At 30.1% G+C, this 20,073-nt stretch overlaps 3 protein-coding genes across 4 annotated transcripts; 2 read left to right on the top strand and 1 right to left on the bottom strand.

Annotated features, from left to right (window-relative positions):
• Positions 1 to 60: 60 nt before the first annotated feature.
• LOC111417183 (putative receptor-type tyrosine-protein phosphatase mosPTP-1) lies at positions 61 to 10,304 on the top strand. Its single transcript, XM_023049388.2, has 18 exons — positions 61 to 165; positions 223 to 404; positions 453 to 608; positions 665 to 1,060; positions 1,114 to 1,286; positions 1,342 to 1,459; positions 2,372 to 2,770; positions 5,877 to 6,142; positions 6,192 to 6,267; positions 6,324 to 6,693; positions 6,747 to 7,100; positions 7,160 to 7,376; positions 7,431 to 7,521; positions 7,578 to 7,654; positions 7,704 to 7,838; positions 7,896 to 8,039; positions 8,098 to 8,222; positions 10,025 to 10,304. The coding sequence occupies exons 1-18, from the start codon at positions 152 to 154 to the stop codon at positions 10,224 to 10,226; spliced, it is 3,495 nt and encodes a 1,164-aa protein (XP_022905156.2). The 5' UTR covers positions 61 to 151; the 3' UTR covers positions 10,227 to 10,304.
• Positions 10,305 to 10,387: 83 nt separating this feature from the next.
• Positions 10,388 to 11,313, top strand: LOC111417184 (thioredoxin, mitochondrial). The gene is made up of 3 exons (XM_023049389.2): positions 10,388 to 10,492; positions 10,555 to 10,670; positions 10,731 to 11,313. Exon 3 carries the CDS (start codon positions 10,874 to 10,876, stop codon positions 11,267 to 11,269), a length of 396 nt encoding a protein of 131 aa, XP_022905157.1. The 5' UTR covers positions 10,388 to 10,492; positions 10,555 to 10,670; positions 10,731 to 10,873; the 3' UTR covers positions 11,270 to 11,313.
• Positions 11,314 to 14,059: 2,746 nt separating this feature from the next.
• LOC111417146 (putative RNA-binding protein Luc7-like 1) lies at positions 14,060 to 19,641 on the bottom strand. 2 transcript variants are annotated; one of them, XM_023049339.2, is made up of 6 exons: positions 19,475 to 19,641; positions 19,295 to 19,389; positions 15,327 to 15,425; positions 15,046 to 15,264; positions 14,775 to 14,987; positions 14,060 to 14,721 (listed from the first exon to the last, which is right to left on the bottom strand). In XM_023049339.2, exons 1-6 carry the CDS (start codon positions 19,533 to 19,535, stop codon positions 14,416 to 14,418), a joined length of 993 nt encoding a protein of 330 aa, XP_022905107.1. In that variant the 5' UTR covers positions 19,536 to 19,641; the 3' UTR covers positions 14,060 to 14,415. The 2 variants fall into 2 exon arrangements, with proteins under 2 accessions (XP_022905107.1, XP_022905108.1); XM_023049340.2 differs by lacking the exon at positions 19,475 to 19,641 and adding an exon at positions 18,970 to 19,018 and having other exon boundaries at positions 19,295 to 19,383.
• Positions 19,642 to 20,073: the final 432 nt, after the last annotated feature.

Below are 20,073 nucleotides of genomic sequence, written 5' to 3'. Positions count from 1 at the left end.
TATTTCCGCGAAATTGTTTATTTTTTGATAAAAGTATTATTGAAAGTGTTCAACATTGATTGCAAAACTAGGAAAATTGTTAAGGAAAATTCGTTAATTTGCAGTAGCGTTGACAATGTAAAATTATTTGGAATTTTAGTGTTGTGGGACCATGCAGAACTACAAGTAAGACAATAATACATAAATTAATTTGCGTTTAGACTAATAATACAAAAATTATAGGATCGTGTTTTGCTTGATTTTATTATGGATCCATTTTTTTCAAAGTTTTGTGTTTATTGTGGTTGGTGAATCAGAAAATTTGAATTTAAATAGCGATATGTTTCATTATTGTAATTTAACTGATACAGAAAAAAGGGCTGTGATGGTTATATCGAATAATCAAATGGATCCTGAACGGGCTGGTAAGGTATATTATATTATATATAGAATTGATAATTTTTTTTTATTAGAATCGCAGTTACCTACAAATCAAAATGATATTAACGACGTTTTTTGCAAAGTATCTGTTAATGAAAACTGCAAAAGAAAGCTCTTTCTAAATAGTCCATGGAAGCACGATTATTTCCAAAATTTTGTTGACATTCCAATAATTAGAAAATTGGAAGGTAGGTTTCATTAAGTTATTCAAATCGTTGATAACAATATATATATGTTATTTTAGACTATCCTTCAATAAAAACTAACAATACGAATTTATCCAAAGCAGTTAATCAAACATTCCACAATAATATTTCATTTTCTGTGTTACATCGCGGTGGAGATCCTCGTGCAATATTAATTTATTTATGGGATAATAGCGTCATAAAAACAATTATAATTTCACAACAAGAAAATTCATCGATTTTTAGAATATCATCTGAAGACGATTGTCCTTATGAAAAAACAGATAATATAGACCTTACAACATGGAATAATTTCACATTAACATTGCAGGAAGAAAATCTTACACTAACCGAAGAATCTAATAATTTCACTTTTTCATACCCCCATAATGGATTTAAACCAACACACTTTGCATTTGGAAGTAGTAATGCTGCAAATTGGAAACTACTCTCTTGTAAAAAAAATATACAATAAACAAGTTGTGATTTTCTAGCATAACTTTTTTAGATGGCCTCTTTGCCTCCAACTCAAATGGAAATACAACTATTCCTGTAGCAACAAATGGAAACAATCAAGAAATTTGTATAGCAATTTTGGTTGGAACCTGTAATAATTCCAATCTTACTTTAGAATTACTCGGAGAAAACGACAATGTTTTGGATAGCCAATCCCCAAAAAATGTAAATACTAAAAATGATTTATAAAAAACTTGTATTTTTAATTAATTTCTTGCAGAAAAACGAATGGGAAGAGCTACAATTAAACGCGATCGCAAATAAAACAAAATTGAATGTAGTGTTAAAAGCGGACTCTTGTTACTCTCATATCGGCGATATTAGAAATTGTATAAATGGTGAGTTAATTTTAACTCAAAATATTTATTGTTCTTATTGTATAGAATGTCCTAAAGCATCAACAAGCTATTCCTCTAACTCTCATTCCTTTCCAGTATTCTGTAAAAATCTCAAAAACGAATAATTTTTAAGATTAACTTTAAGATTTTCAACATTCTCGACCTTTGTCTGCAATGAAATGCTTCACACTCCAACAACACGTAGATTTCTAGATTCATCAATAAATACCACCAACCCTAATAGTCAGTAATTAAAATCCTAGGCATCTTCACAAATAATCACTAATAACTTATTTGCATTCATGTAAAGGGAAGGACTAATTAGATCTTTCCTAAATAGAAGTATGTTCGTCTCTTTGTTGATCTTGACAGATTGTAGTTGAGGTCGCTTGGTATCGAGGCATTACGTTGCAACCCTTAAAAATAAAATGCAATTGAGCATTGCATTCGCTTGACACATGCGACCAAGGTGCTACAATCAAGCCCTGATAGATTAACGTCTCAATCGCAAGCAACCTCGGCTTCATTCCCTAAATCAATTTAGATATGATGATAGATATAGATGTGGTATTATCGAAGATATATCTACTTAGCAATATTATTAGAAATTTAGAGATTGCAATAAAGACTAACTATGTTGCTACAAAATGATGGGTGCCCCGCACATTCTTCCAAATTGCTCAAGAAGTTTTAAATCGGAATTATACTATCCTATTAGGTTAACATTCCTTTTATGAGGAATTCTTAAAGATAATGTTTACCACAAAATCTCGTGTATGTACTGCAGAAAACATGAGAGAGATTTATTAGATTACTTGGTCCTTATTCTAAATATTAAAGTGAATTTGCCGTAATGACAACCGCATAAATGATATATCAGTGTATAATTTAATGTTTTCATTTTGTTTATAGAGACCGCAAGTATGGAAGTAAAAACGAAACTTGAAAATGTCAGCATGAACGTCTTACCTCAAACAAGAAATTTGAAATCTAAATCTTTACAAAACGAATTAAATGAAAAATTTCCTAAATGTGAATTGCAACAAAATGGCACTAAATTATTAATTAATCTAAAACAAAACGAAACGCCAAGTTTTGAATTTTATTATCATTTGGTGATAAATTGTAGCAATGAATGGTGTACTCAACGTAGCACACAAAGATCTAATATAACTGTAAATGACACAAATGTAGAAGCGGATATTGAGTACGGACTATCTGATTATACAGTTTATATAGGAATCTATGAGAAGGAAAACGATACTAATGTCCTGTATAAAAATATATGTTCTATAACAACAGGACCAATAGGTTTGTTATATCTCGGATCGGCAGACTAAAGCACACAAGCCTAAAATAGTAACAGCTATTACGCAGATTTTCCTTTATTTCTTGTCGACTCTGTCTACGTGGTCTGAATATGTCTCCCAGTACGTTTCTTTCAGATTCCAAATTACTCCATTCACCCTGTTCCTCTCTCTTTCTGTTTACCCACTTTCAACATTGTTGATTTTCGAAAATTAACTCAATCATAACTCAAAAACTAAAAGCGATGGAGAAAAACTTTTTATACATAAAACCTTAGTAATGGACGATAAAGACTAGATCCATAACAAGATTGAACCCAATTATTACTATATTTTATTTATAAGCTCTAAATCGATTAAACATCAAAATTGTTGATTTTCGAAAATTAACTCAATCATAACTCATAAAATAAAAGCAATGGGGAAAAACTTTTTATACATAAAACTTTAGTAATGGGCGATAAAGACTAGATCCATAAAAAGATTGAACCCAATTATTACCATTTTTTATTTATAAGCTCTAAATCGATTAAACATCAAAATTGTTGATTTTCGAAAATTGACTCAATCATAACTCATAAACTAAAAGCGATGGAGAAAAACTTTTTATACATAAAACCTTAGTAATGGACGATAAAGACTAGATCCATAACAAGATTGAACCCAATTATTACCATTTTTTATTTATAAGCTCTAAATCGATTAAACATCAAAATTGTTGATTTTCGAAAATTAACTCAATCATAACTTATAAAATAAAAGCAATGGGGAAATATTTTTTATACATAAAACCTTAGTAATGGGCCATAAAGACTAAATCCGTAACAAGATTGAACCCAATTATTACCATTTTTTATTTATACCTTCTAAATCGATTATACATCAAAATTGTTGATTTTCGAAAATTAACTCAATCATAACTCATAAAATAAAAGCAATGGGGAAAAACTTTTTATACATAAAACTTTAGTAATGGGCGATAAAGACTAGATCCATAAAAAGATTGAACCCAATTATTACCATTTTTTATTTATAAGCTCTAAATCGATTAAACATCAAAATTGTTGATTTTCGAAAATTAACTCAATCATAACTCATAAACTAAAAGCGATGGAGAAAAACTTTTTATACATAAAACCTTAGTAATGGACGATAAAGACTAGATCCATAACAAGATTGAACCCAATTATTACCATTTTTTATTTATAAGCTCTAAATCGATTAAACATCAAAATTGTTGATTTTCGAAAATTAACTCAATCATAACTCAAAAACTAAAAGCGATGGAGAAAAACTTTTTATACATAAAACCTTAGTAATGGACGATAAAGACTAGATCCATAACAAGATTGAACCCAATTATTACTATATTTTATTTATAAGCTCTAAATCGATTAAACATCAAAATTGTTGATTTTCGAAAATTAACTCAATCATAACTCATAAAATAAAAGCAATGGGGAAAAACTTTTTATACATAAAACTTTAGTAATGGGCGATAAAGACTAGATCCATAAAAAGATTGAACCCAATTATTACCATTTTTTATTTATAAGCTCTAAATCGATTAAACATCAAAATTGTTGATTTTCGAAAATTGACTCAATCATAACTCATAAACTAAAAGCGATGGAGAAAAACTTTTTATACATAAAACCTTAGTAATGGACGATAAAGACTAGATCCATAACAAGATTGAACCCAATTATTACCATTTTTTATTTATAAGCTCTAAATCGATTAAACATCAAAATTGTTGATTTTCGAAAATTAACTCAATCATAACTTATAAAATAAAAGCAATGGGGAAATATTTTTTATACATAAAACCTTAGTAATGGGCCATAAAGACTAAATCCGTAACAAGATTGAACCCAATTATTACCATTTTTTATTTATACCTTCTAAATCGATTATACATCAAAATTGTTGATTTTCGAAAATTAACTCAATCATAACTCATAAAATAAAAGCAATGGGGAAAAACTTTTTATACATAAAACTTTAGTAATGGGCGATAAAGACTAGATCCATAAAAAGATTGAACCCAATTATTACCATTTTTTATTTATAAGCTCTAAATCGATTAAACATCAAAATTGTTGATTTTCGAAAATTAACTCAATCATAACTCATAAACTAAAAGCGATGGAGAAAAACTTTTTATACATAAAACCTTAGTAATGGACGATAAAGACTAGATCCATAACAAGATTGAACCCAATTATTACCATTTTTTATTTATAAGCTCTAAATCGATTAAACATCAAAATTGTTGATTTTCGAAAATTAACTCAATCATAACTCATAAAATAAAAGCAATGGGGAAATATTTTTTATACATAAAACCTGGTAATGGGCCATAAAGACTAAATCCGTAACAAGATTGAACCCAATTATTACCATTTTTTATTTATACCTTCTAAATCGATTATACATCAAAATTGTTGATTTTCGAAAATTAACTCAATCATAACTCATAAACTAAAAGCGATGGGGAAATATTTTTAATACATAAAACCTTAGTAATGGGCCATAAAGACTAGATCCATCACAAGATTGAACCCAATTATTACTATTTTTTATTTATAAGCTCTAAATCGATTAAACATCAAAATTGTTGATTTTCGAAAATTAACTCAATCATAACTCAAAAACTAAAAGCGATGGACAAAAACTTTTTATACATAAAACCTTAGTAATGGGCCATAAAGACTAGATCCATAAAAAGATTGAACCCAATTATTACCATTTTTTATTTATAAGCTGTAAATCGATTAAACATCAAAATTGTTGATTATCGAAAATTAACTCAATCATAACTCATAAACTCATTAGTATTCTAATATCCAGAATCTAGTTGGGATGAATTTCCCGATAGGTTATGATATAATCGATTAGAAAATTACAAAATAGTGTTATGTCAAGAACAGACTATATTGACTTGAGTGCTGTAGTCAGACGATAAGTCAGATAAAATAATCAACATTGGCGTTACAAACACAATTTCAGTGTTTTATGACTTATGTGCTTTAGTCTATTAACGCGAGATGTATGAAACATTGTCAAACGTCTTTGGTATCTACTAAATAAGAAATACATTTTTATAGCTCCACGTCCAATTAGAGAAATAAGGGTTTATGAGGAAACCAACACATCAGTTTCCATTAGATGGCCTGAACCTTATCCAAAAAATGGCATTTTGGAATTAATCACAATTGAGTATAAAAAAAAAGATAAAGGGGATTTTGGAAATATTGCTAGCGTAGAATGGATTGAACGTAACATAACTAAACCAAAAGCATGTGAAATTTGGGAGAGGAATTTTTGTGTAACTCTTCATAATTTAACCATGAATGAAAAATATTCTATAAAGGTAATTATGATATTTCAATAACGTTTAAAAAAAGTTAGATATGTTTTAGATAAAAGCAAAAAATAAGGACGTAGAAGAATTTTCCAACGTTGGTACTAGTGTGGATGCATTGACAACAGAAAATGGTAATATATTTATTTTAAACCACAGAGATAAAGAAAATAAATAAATTCTGTTTTAGCTCCAGCATCTCCCATTGATTTAACTACAATTTGGGATGATTTTTTAAATTTAACAATCAATTGTTCGTATCCTTTGGACGTCAAAGGACCAATTCGTAAATTACATATTTTCATTAACAACACGGAAACGATTTTCGACATTCCAAGTACCACGAGAAATTATTCTTTCAATATAGACGCCTTGAATTACAGCTCTACTCGCCAAGAAATAATGGTATTATTTTCAAATTTTGCGGGAAAATCCAAGTCTATAAAAGAAATTGTAATTATTCCACCAAGAACACCCATTTTACGTGATGGCCTAATTAAAGAAACTGACGAAAATGTATTTGTTGATTTGAGTTTAATAGAAAATGTACACAACAAAAGGTTTGGATTCTGATTAGAAAGCATTACATAATCTTGTAATTATTTTATTCCAGCGAAATTTACGTTTACTACATCGATAAAAAATCCAACATAACTCTTAATAAAAATTGTAACGATTTTGACATCCTCGAAAATAAATCAACCAAAAAGATTATAATATATCCCAACAACAATAAAACAACTACTTTAACAAAAAATAATGAAACTTCACAATGCATTATCGTAATTTTCGTAAAAAATTCTTTTGGAAATTACTCAAGATGCTCAACATATAGCGATAAACCAATTTTCAGTAAAAAAGATACTCGAAAGTCTCCAACTCATAATTCAGCATCATCTGATAATATAATTGTAATTATCGTCGTGTTACTTTTAGTACTTATAACGTTGAGTGCTACTATTTATATGTAAGGAATATATCACATAGTATCTTTAGTGTTAATCATTAATCATAATCTTGTTTTAGGTACAAAACAAAAAGAATCACTTATAAACCCGATTGGGTTGACACATTTCTTCCTCAAACGCGAACAACAACTGTACCAAACATAGCGTATAAAAATGATGCAGTGTTAATCCCGCTTTCTAATAACCCGAAATTTTCTCAAGTGGTTCAAGTAAAAGATTTTATGAATTATGTGAACAACGCTATACAACAAGGTGTATTGTTTCAAGAATACACGGTAAAATAAATAATAAAAATCAAAATTTCTTACAAAATTATTTTTTTTATATAGACGATCGATGAATTAAACGATAAATTCGATACTGCGGCTGGATTAGACCCAAATAATTCTAAAAAGAATCGATACAAAAACATAATTGCTTGTAAGTTAAGATTAAATCGATTTTATTTTAATTTTAAAACTTAATTTTCCGCATAGACGACAAAACCAGGGTGAAATTATCAAATAACATGTATTCTAACACAAGCGATTACATCAACGCCAATTACATCGATGTAAGAATTAAATCTTGTAATTTTTGGGATTAATTTTTTTGTATTATAGGGTTTTAATAAAGAAAAAGCGTTCATAGCTGCTCAAGCTCCAACAGGATTCACCGTAGCCGATTTTTGGATGATGATTTGGCAAGAAAACGTTCAATGCATTGTAATGTTGTCGAAATTAATTGAAAGCGGAAAGGTGAATTTATTTATCACTTCCTTTTTGTTAATTAATAATTTTTAATTTTTAATTCAGCCAAAATGTGAAAAATATTGGCCGGACGAATTAGAAACATTTAAATTCGGCGAAATCGCCATTAAATGTATTGATAGTAAGGGATTTGGTGACAATGTAACAATTAGAACTTTTGAGATATATTCAGAATCGACAATGCGAAAAGTAATTTATTTTTTTTTTAAATAAATCATTTAATTCATAAACTTGTTTTAAATTTCAGTTAGTTCAAATTCATTACGAAGGGTGGTTAGATAAAGACGTTCCCGTATCAACTAGCGGAATTGAAAACGTTTTGCATAAAATGAAAAATTATGAAAATGAATGCCCCATTGTGGTTCATTGCAGGTAAGAAATCGAAAATTACTAAAATTATTAGTGACTTACCTATTTCAATTTTTTAATAAAATCATTTCGATGAGTAAGTGTTGAAAACTTGAGATAAAATCGTCGAGAATCACCGTGGATGGCCTAAAATAAAAAAAAAATAGATAATCAATTTAAATTCGTCTGAGATTGTTTTAAAGTTGAATTAAAGTATGGGAAACTAACTTCTAAAAGTTTATAAATACTATTTAAAATTTTGACATAAAATTGTTGCTGAGTACTCCAGAGTTCAGAGCTTTTAGAAATATTTTGTGTTTCCACGATTGTTGGATTTGTCATTTTGTTAATACAAATCTGGTTTAATCAAGTCCAGTTTTATTATCATACTCTGCCTAACATTTTTTCATCTGTAGTCGTTGTAAGTCTTTCTCCCAACGTTGTGGTGTTGGAATAATTTGATTTATTTTATCAATGTTGGTTTTTGATTTGTATATCAAAAGTATCACCCAACTCAAACCAACCTAACGAAACCAAATTCAACCCAACCCAACAAAATCAAACCCAACCCAACAGAACCAAACCAAGCCCAACCCAACCCAACAGAACAAGTTATTACAGGAAATGAATGAGCTATACAACGAGAGTGACACAGGGAAACACGAATTTAAACCCAGAATAAGGGCATTTAGATACAAACAGAAAAATATCCTTAATAATAAGAAAGAAATACTAAACAGATGGGCAGACAACTTCGAAGAATTCTTAAATGGACCAGAAGAAGAATAAGAAATTGTCAATACGAATACCAATGCCGACTTCACCAACGAGGGAAGATTATTAACAAAATCCAAGCCTCCAACAAAACAAGAGGTGAGACTCAAAACTACTAAACCGTCAAAAATTCGGGCAGCGAGGAAATAAAGAAGATGATAATCCAAGCCAACATACGCTTCCATGAGATTAAAAACAACTTAATGAGATTAAACTTTCTACTCTGTGAGTAGAAAATCGGTTGGGACGTCGAAAAGACGATTTGTGGACGATGTAGAAGAAGATCTAAGAATTCGGAAGGTCGGGGAGGAAAGTTTAGAAGGAATTGTTAAGGCAGACCAAGGTTCACAACGAGTTGTGGAACCAAAAAAGAAATTATGAAACATGACACTACATATGTATTTCCAGCCACAAAGTCTAAAATTAATTCTGCAAGTCTAAAATTACATTATCAAGGAACTCTTTGAAGAAATTTGGAATTATATCGATATTTTGAGTCTACACTAATCATTTTAATCCTTTTTTTGCTAAAACCACGTTAATATGTTTATCTACAACTATTGAATTATCTATTCGTTATACATTTGATTTTTGACGGGTAATGACACTCATTACCCATGACAGACAAAGTGTTGAATAATGAGACCATTATTCCACAGTTCTGACACTGCCTACTAATCAAAAAATAAAATATTAACAGAAATGACAGCTTTCTTATATTGAGGTTATGTCTGAAATGTCTATCAAGTTTATTTTTTTTTCGTTTTTTTGATTTTTTTTTCAAAATTAAATAGTTGTAGATAAAGTATAGTATTCAACTTGCGTATAATGGATGTTACCCACTCAGATTACAACACTCGCTCGCTTCGCTCGCTCGTGTTGCAACTTCATCTTCGTGAGTAACAGCCGCCATTATACGCTTGTTGAATAATATACTATTATTCTTAGAACATTACCAGTTAAAAATTTTTATTTTTCAGTCTAAAATGCGAGATGTTGAAAATAATTAGAATGTAATAAATTAAAAATAATGCAATCAAATTTGTTCCTAGTGCTGGTGTTGGCCGAACCGGAACCTTAATCCTTGCAAACATCGCCATAAACATGGCTAAAGCGACGGGAATAATCGATATGCCCTCAATTTTGTACGATTTGCGACAACAACGAACCAAAATGGTACAAACTTTCGATCAATACGTATTTGCGCATCAAGTTGTATCCAATATTAAAGCACCTATTTATGCTAATGAGTGATAAGATAAATACTTTAATATGCTACTTTATATTTATTGGAAAATATATTAGCTTAAATAAAGGAAATAATAAAACAAAGTGACATTTCATTATATCCATCTTTGTCTATTTTAAGCCCGTTTGTTGACATCGCGGCTTCATCCACATGGTTTTATAAGTCATTGGTGTTAAAGAGGTTAAAAATGACGCAGTGATATAAGTGTCTAAAAAAAATCTTCGATGAAAAAGTTTTGAAGAGGAATTATGACCACAGTGGGAAATATAGGGTTAGGATTATTAATATTAATCATAGTTTGGATATTAACCTGTGTTATTTTTGTGTATTCAGTGCGTGTGCAAAGTAACATTGGTTGGATTTCTTTAGCTGTTGCTACATTGATAACTATTATCTTAATTGTTATTCCAACAGAAACGAAACAAGAAATTACATCAATATCTCAAACGGTATAAGATTAAAGATAAATTAATTTTAATTAAAAAAAAATGATTTTGTTTGTTTTTCAGGAAGAAAAAGACTACACTTTCTTCTATAAAAGTATATTCTTAACGTTTTTAATAATTTCAACCTTATTATCCTTAATTTGTTTATTTATTTTCCATTGTATTGATCCAATTCGTCCAAAACTATTAAAATCCTTTTAAAAAAAATGAATTCGTCCTTAATAAAAAAAGCGCTTTTTCAATGCCGATCAATTTACAGCACATCAAAGCTAAAAAAATTAATCCATATAAAGGACGACAACGATTTCCATTTAAAAGTTTTACATTCAGAAAATCCTGTAATTGTAAATTTTCACGCGGAATGGTGCGAACCTTGCCATATTCTCACACCAAAATTAACTGAATTATTAGAAAACATGGAAAACGTTGATTTAGCGACGGTCGATGTCGAAAATTACACCGAATTAGCGGATACTTTTGAGGTAAAAGCCGTTCCTGCAGTTGTTGCCATTAAAAACGGATTAATCGTCGATAAATTTATTGGATTGGTCGACGCCAATATGATTGAAAATATGATTAATAGGTTGAATAAGAAAAAGTAATGTTATTTCGAATTTAGTGCATTAATAAATTATTTTTTATCTTCTTAACTTGTTTCAATATACAAAGACGGTAGAATCTAATTGTAAGAGGATTACTACATCCCGCGACGGACCGTTCGTGACGTCACGCATCTAATATTTCACACTTTGAATTACCAAATGATTAATTTACTTTATTTGTGGCTTCTAGTGTTAATTTGAGACTTAATAAGGTTCATAATGTAAAAAAAAAATTGAGAAAGCCGAGTTTAGCCCAAAATCAAATTACTAGTTCTATATCATTAGAGCTAACACTACACCTAGAACCATTGGGGTTTAGCAGTCTTAAGCGACGTAGGGCTAAACATGAAACATTCTAGTTCTAGTGTTAATTAGACCGCGTTATACATCACTTGACACATTTTCATGCTGTCTGGTAGGTAAAGGTGTAACTTATCTTAGAAACAATGCCGAATACCGAAAGACCTAAAATACCATTTGTTTTAAAGGATAAAGCTAAGCGCCAATCACGTTATACGATTTCAAGTCCGATTTGCATCATACGGGCTGACACACATATTAGCCTGTGTGACGTCAAGAAAAGTCCTGTAATCGGCTGTGATTAATGTTTTAGTGCGAGCTTTGAGCAAGCGAAACGTTTCATAATAATTATCGCAACCTGTGGACTTCCACTTTTTATGATATTATAGCTTTTCTTTAATGACTTTGATAGTACACAGCGAATAACATGATGGAAATCTACGTTTATGCACAGTTCGATGAGGAACATGCTCGTCAACCGCACTACGGATAATTGAGTAAAACAAGAAGAGATATTTATGCAAGCAATTTTCGCGAAGGGGACGCAAGGAAGAATTGATGGAAAGTGCTAAAGCGGGGTGATGGGAGTCCACTTGTACCAATTGGTTAGTACACTGAGTGATATCTGTGACGATGAAGGAGTTACTAAGTACCAGGTCCAAGATTCTGTCATTAGCATTGCGTACGATATATATATGTCATCTTCATTAAAAAACCTTTAAAATGAGTCCAAAGCTGACGTACTTATCAAAAAAACAAAAAATTTTGAATTAAACCCGAAGTTAGCAACAATGAAGATAACAATTTAATTTTTAAATATTAATACCAACCTTAATTTTAGATTTTTTTTTAATTATATTTTGTGAAAAATATTAAGACATTTTATAAAAATTAAGAATGTCAAAATGACATTGACATTTCAAATCGGAAGTTGCTTATATTTCGAGTAATATTGGAATTAAACGTATCATGTTTGGACTCATTTTAATAGTATATTATTATATGAGCATATAATGAAGGCTATTATATATAATAGAATATAATCTATAATATATAGAAGAATAGCTCATTATATGTGAGTGGAATACTATACTTTGTCCACGACTATTGAAATTGATTCCCTAAATTCATTTTTTAAATAAATTTTCAATGTTAGCAACTGTAACCAACTTCACAACAAGATGTCAAAATTAAATGTCAATTTTATGAAACGTCGTTTTCTTTATGAAAATTAGTTTATGCTTAAATCATACGAAAAAAAGAATTTGTTGAGGTTTTTTTAATGTCAAACCTTTAAAAAGTCCTAAAAAGTTGAATTAAATAGACGTTTTTTGAAATTTTGACGTTTCAAATAATCATTATTAGTCTGGTTAAGATGGCTACCCGTGGATAATGATTATTATTCACTCCGTGAAAAATGACTACCTTTTTGTTTTAGAAAACTCATTCATAAGGTATATATTACAAGGTAGTCGTGGACAATAGTATATTATTATAAGAGCACATAATGAGGGCTATTATTCACGAAGGTTAAGTTTATGTCACGAGCGTAGCGAGTGGCATAATTAACCTGAGTGAATAATAGCTCATTATATGCGAGTAGAATACTATACTTTGTCCACGACTATTGAAATTGATTCCATAAATTTATTTTTTAAATAAATTTTTGAATAAAGGTTAAACGTCAATGTGACACAAATTCAATGTTACTAACTGTAACCAACTTCACAACAATTTGTCAAAATTAAATGTCAGTTTTATAAAACGTCGTTTTCTTTATGAAAATTAATTAATTTATGCTTAAATCATACGAAAAAAGGAATTTGTTTAGGTTTTCTTAATGTCAAACATTTAGAAACATCTAAAAAATTGAATTAAATTGACGTTTTTTGAACTTTTAACGTTTCAAATAATTATTATTAGTCTGGTCAAGATGGCTACCCGTGGATAATGATTATTATTCACCGCTATTATTCACTCCGTGAAAAATGACTACCATTTTGGTTTAGAAAACTCATTCATAAGGTAGTCGTGGACATACGATTTTTCACGACGATTACAAATATGTCAAAATTGACGTTGATATTCTTAACCAGAAGTTGACTATAACTTCATTAATATTGAAGATAAATATGCCGTGTTTGTACTCATTTTAAAGGATTTTTAATGAGATTATGAACATGTCAAAATTGAGGTTGACATTTTAAACCTGAAGTTAGTTATCATATAATAGAAGTTTTATAACTGAAGTTAATTTAGTGTTAATCACTTTTCAGTACTTTCTTTTTATTTTTAATGTGTTTTTTGGGTCATTTCGCATTGATTAAAAAAAAAATTAACTAAAAAATTTTGGTTTAGCAGTGCATCTGAAAACGCACAACAAAATATGTACCAATCCTTTTAGATTTTTCCATCATTAGTTTTAATCAAATAATAAATAGGAAAGTGATTTAGGAAATACATTACAATGAAGGAAAAAAACTTCCAACATTTATGTACATAGTCAGTTTCTTTATTAATTCGAGCCCACAAACGTAAAGTAAGTTATCTTTATCTTGATAACATTACCAGTTACAAGGGGGCACCCAAAATAGATTAAAGACTTAAGTAATTATATGATTACAACCCTTAAATAACAAAAAATTATATTAAATTGTGTGAAAGGGAATAAAAACTTAATAACGTTATATGAAATGTACACAGAACATCAGAATAGCCAAACCAACACATCATTAAAGAAATAAAATTAGACGGGGGAAGGTGATCTAAAGCACCGGCCCTAAACGGACTCCTAATTGGACAAAGAAATCAGAAATAACGAAGAAAAAAAAATTATTACTACCGTTTTAATCTCTATCACGTTCGCGTCTTCGGTCGGAATTTCCAGACCCGGAGTGTCTGGAGTGGGAACGACGGTCCCTATCGCGACTCCTAGACTTAGAGCGATACGAACGACTTTTTTGTTCTCCCCTGTCTTTTTCACGCTCCCTATCCCTTCGTTCGCGGGACTTTGAACGATGACGTTTCGATCTTCGATCGAGTTCGCGACCACCGACGTAAGTTTCGCGATGTCTGTAACGATCCTCTCTATCTTTATCACGATCCGTATCCCGTGCTTTACGCCGTTCTTCTTTGCGTTTTTCAGAGGTTTTCTAAAAAAAATTAAATAATTAAGATATTGATTAATTTATTAATTTTGAGTTACTTCAAGTTCGGCGAGTTTCTCCCGAATTTTAATAAAACCCAAATGGAGTTTTCCACCGAAATGATCCGCTAATCGCCTATCGTTGTCGTGAATGCCTAAATAAGCGGAGCAAACTTCGCAAACGCGGAGTTTTTGTTGTTGATAACTACTAGCTGGCATTGAGTTTCTGTATTCTTGTTCAGCTTCAAGTTTTTTCTTCCTTAATTCATCCACCTAATAAAAAAAATTAATTCATTAATTAAGAATTAAATTAAGAATGCTTAAAAATCACCTCTTCCATAAGTTTCATACTTTCATCAACAAATCCTTCTTCGCCAAGTTGTTCAGCTTTAGCCAATTTTTGCCCAATTTGCTCGGCCAATTCATGAACGCTATTAGCTTTAACCGCAACTTCCGCTGAAAGTTCTTCTTGGGTTTCCGCCAGTCTTTGCTTAGCCGCCTCCGTTCTTCTATCGCAGTCGCTAATGAAAGCCTGAAGATGTTCCATAGCCTTAAAATTAAAAGAAACATCCGAAAGGTATATTTATTATTATCATATTTCTTTCATCTTACGTCCAAATCGTAGAAGTAATCTCTAGAGGCTTGGGCCTTTTCAAAATCCGCTCGCAGGGCGAGATCATGGATTTTCGGGCATTCCCCAAGGTCCATACGCTGCCAACATAACAAATTACAAAAAACCGTACGATTAGCGTGGAGCATAAATTTTAAAATCAAGAAATTTTCGATTTTTACTGGAAGAAATTTATTTACGACAACACATTTTTTTCAACATACACAGCGTTTCTTTTATTTAATTTTTTTTTTGAGGTGTGAAGAGAACGTACAAAAAGAAATAAAGTTATAATAATAAAGAAAAAATGTATCAGAGAGATTTTTTGAAACATTTACAAACACTCTTTATAGATTTAGAGCAAAATAAATTCTTTTAAAAAATTAAAGGAAAAATGTTAATATTTTAGGCCGACTGTCGTTATAAAATTATTACTATGAAGTTTATATTCATAATCATCTGATTATGAAAACCGTTGGAAACCAAAAAATGACACCGTTGCTTGTGATATATTTGAGGAACTTGGGCAATTTCAATATACATAACAACATACCGGTTTCGGTATGCTAACCATCATCAGGAGGAACTTAATTAACATTTATGAAGAAAATTAACCGCGTTATTTACGAAATTGTAACCAAATTCGACGTTACTCGATTACCTGTATTCTAAAATTGACATATACATTAATATAGGCTACACATTTGACTAAATATAATAAAGAATATTCTTGAGTTATATTTCTTTAAGCAAAATGCTTCCAGAAAATGGCTGAATTAAGCAAAATATTTTTAGAAGCTCGTATAATTAAGCACAATACTTCCCAAAGTTGGCAGAATTAGAAAGATATTTCCAACGGGTTTCAAAATTTAGCAATGCTTCCGGGAATTGATAGAATTATCCAAAATATTTTCAGAACTAGTGAATGGTTTGTAACACGCTAAAGATGGCTTTACTTCACAAATGGATGAATCTACAGACGTGGCTGGATTAGCAATTTTCGTAATTTAGAATGTCGCTACGTGTAGATTATCCGCCAATTTCTGAACACTCTGTATGTAGTGATGGAGTTAAAGGTATGGTTGGTGTCGTAAAGGGTGTAATAGCACGTATAAAGAAACTAGTTCCGGACATCAAGGCTGTCTCTGCAAAAAGTTCTTAATGACGCCGTTAAATTCATCAAATCCAGACCCTTAAATGCCAGAGTATTTACCCTATTGTGTGATGACGTGGAAGCTTATATGAAAATCTCCTTCTTCATACTGATGTAAGATGATTATCGAAGGGAGAGGTTGTAACCCGATTCTAGGAATTGCTTGATGAAATTCGTATCTTTTTAACTGTGAATTTGCTAGAAAACTTAATGATAATAGTTGGTTTCAAAATTTAGTCAACTTTAGCTAACCTTGCAGACATATTTTAGTACCTGAACGACGTTAATCTTTCAATTCAAGGACCAAATACTACAATTTTTAAGGTCGATACATTCCCAATTAAGGAAAAAGAACAACTTATAGATATACATACCGACACCACATTAAAATCTACATTTGCACATGATGGCATTGGTCCATTTTGGATAAAATTATTGGATGAATATCCAGAAATTTCCAAACATCTCTGTGAGAAATCCTTTTCCACATACGTCGCTATAAAAACGAAGTACAGAAATCGACTTGATGCTAAAAATGATATGCGTCTCCAATTAACATCAATTCATCCAGATATTGATAAATTGTGTAGTAATAAACAAGCACAATAAAGTCTTTATCTATTTATAAGTATTTATCTATTACTATAACATATTTATATTTTATAAGGAATATTTATCTTTTTGTTTGAATAAACACAAGTTAGTTACTCTTGTATAGAATTTTTACAACGAAGGCAGAGACGCATCTTGTTCACAACATGTAATATGTAATTATAATGCGACACATCAATCCCTAAAATCAAATCTGGGTGTGTTACTGTACGAAGGTTTCCATAAAAAAATTATCTCAAAAAAGGGTTCCGCGCAATGACAAAGGTTGAAAAACACTGTCTTAAGATATCAATATGTTGATTTCATCCGAAAAAACAACCAATTATTTCTAAGGAACCAATTAGATACAAGCTTGAAGTGGACAATAAAATAATCCATCAAACTATGAAGTTTAACTATTTAGGAGTAAAAACTTTAGTAACAGAAATCTTATAAATGAAGTAAGAAGAGAAGGATACACATGAAGAAACCAGTAAATTACATTGACAAATAGAACAATACAAGGGGAAGAAATGAATGTGTTAAAGATGTTGGGATATCTCAGGAAAGATTGGCCAAATAGACCATGCTAGAAAAATCAGACACCAAACGAAACCATCTAAAAAATGGTATGAACATTGGACATCAGAGCCACAGGAGACCTAAAGGTATAAAAAAATAGGACATCATCCTATTAGAAGGAAAAAAAATACGATTGTAGCATTGCTCAAAACAACGACTTTTAATTAAAAGTCAGAAAATAGAATTTTCGTAATTATTTGCATAGTTGTGGCTCAACAAGGTGTAGATCTAGATGTATCCTAACAAAAATTTATTTATTCACAAACAACTGGTTGCCTCTTTTGATTTCCACACTGGACCTGGACGAACGGCCTTTAAAAAGAAATCAATATAAAATTAAAATTTGCAAATAAAAAAATACACATTTATCCAAAATATCTCTAATTGTAAAAGAATACACGCACCAATAACGCTGTAGGAAAAGAAGCACACCATCTTCGCTTCGTTGTTGATTTCAAAAAGGTGCAATGAATATTATTTCAAATATTAAAACATAAAACCAAAACGGATTACCATTAATTAATTGTACGTATTTCATACTCACAATAAAGACACAATTGATTCGTACAATTAAATTTTTATCTTTAAGGAAAACATAATAAAATAAGGAAAAAAATAAGAACAATAATAAACATAGATCGGTCGTAGATCGTTTAAACTTGAGATACTCACGGAATTCAGTGAATTTTCTCTAATTTACATGCACTCGTGTGTGTTATCTTGACTGAGAGAAAGAAAAAATTATAAGACTGATAGAGGGGTGGACACGAGTTCCTTTCGCGATTCCATCTTTTTCTTTATTGTTTCTGGTTACTTTTTATTTTCATTTTTTTTTTTACTTACCGAGTGGTTTAAGAAACGGAAATTTGGGTATCCTTAGCGTACGATTCCGTTCATTATCATACTTTTTTACCATACCTTAATTGTTTTGTTGCTTGATTTCAATCTGTACGAATGGATATTGAATTTTTACTATAATCACTAAAGAAATAACAATCTATAGTGATTACAATAATTATCAAAGTCCAATAGTGCAAAGAAAATGATTGTAGATCATATCCGGGAAATTTTGAATATCTTTATGTTGTTATTAACAAAGTTTTTAAAGGACCGATTGCGTTTTATCAATATTTACGAATTTTTTGGGCGATTGAGACAAAAATTTTTGATTGTGAAAATTGATAAAAGACAATGGGTCTGAAAAAATAAAATAAATTTAACTTCAGCACGAAAAACGTAGCTAAGGAACCATTACTACCCACATATTAACCTAGTAAGTTTTAATAGTATTTTTTTTATACGTACGTCATAGTACTTACATACAAAATTTACACCTATCCCTCATCATTTAATAGTAAATTGAAGTTTCTGAAAATACATTTCGCACATTAGTCCAACCGGGAAATAATCAAAAAAACCAATCTACGTGTGTAAATATAAATTTTTTTTGATACAACTTTTAATTTCTTTAAATTTTTAACATAATTCTTAAATAACTTCGATTTTTTTGCGACTATTAATTTTGAAAAACAAATAACAGAAAGATTATAAATAAAAATAACAAAATAAAAAATCAATACTCGTCTACTGCCTATATATATATATATATATATTTTTCTTTTGCGGCACATTTACGTAACTTACCGTGGAGGAAAGGATCTCATGGGGGCAGCAACCCAGCAGGAACGATTTGCACACCTTTGGGTCGTTAAATTTCACCTGGAATCGGTTGTTCTCCCCTAAATAAACCCAACACAAAAAGAAAATTAATTTGTTAATCGTTTCAACACCATCGCATCCATCCAGTTCTTTTTATCCACTTACCATTTCTACCTGTACCCATTAGCTGATCCAACATCGCCCTCATCTGATCGTGAGCCGTCATCGTACACAATTTTTGATTAAACCGTTTAATAAATAACGTGCTCAATCTTTTAAGGAGACTCAATATGAAAGAACACCACTGACATATACGCAAAACAATATGGCTACCGTCAAAAAAACGAATACGTCAATTGTTAAAACGACATCTATCAGAATTTATTAAGTAAATTTATTGAAAAATTTAAAATTATTTTTTAATATCAGTTTCATTAAATTAATTTGAGGATGTTAATTATAAAAGAATTTTTGAAAATGTTTAATACAAAATTAGATCATTAATTAAATCAGTATTTAAAGTTACAGTTAAAACAAACGTTCAATATCAAAAGATGGCGCTGCGTGACCGATTTTCTCAATATAATTTTTATAATCTTTTCTTACCGAAATTATTTACGTTAATATGTAAAATTACTTCAAATTAAATCAAATCATTCCTATAACTGAAATAAATTAGAATTAATTCAATAAAATTAAATGTTATTATTTCAACTCAAGTACAAAACTTTTTTCAATCACTAGATGTCACCACTCGTAATCAA

This window comes from Onthophagus taurus, chromosome 5 (genome assembly GCF_036711975.1).
Source record: "Onthophagus taurus isolate NC chromosome 5, IU_Otau_3.0, whole genome shotgun sequence".
In the NCBI taxonomy this organism is placed as follows: domain Eukaryota; kingdom Metazoa; phylum Arthropoda; class Insecta; order Coleoptera; family Scarabaeidae; genus Onthophagus; species Onthophagus taurus.
Note: the sequence above shows the minus strand (reverse complement) of the source record. Positions and strands in the feature narration are given on the sequence as shown.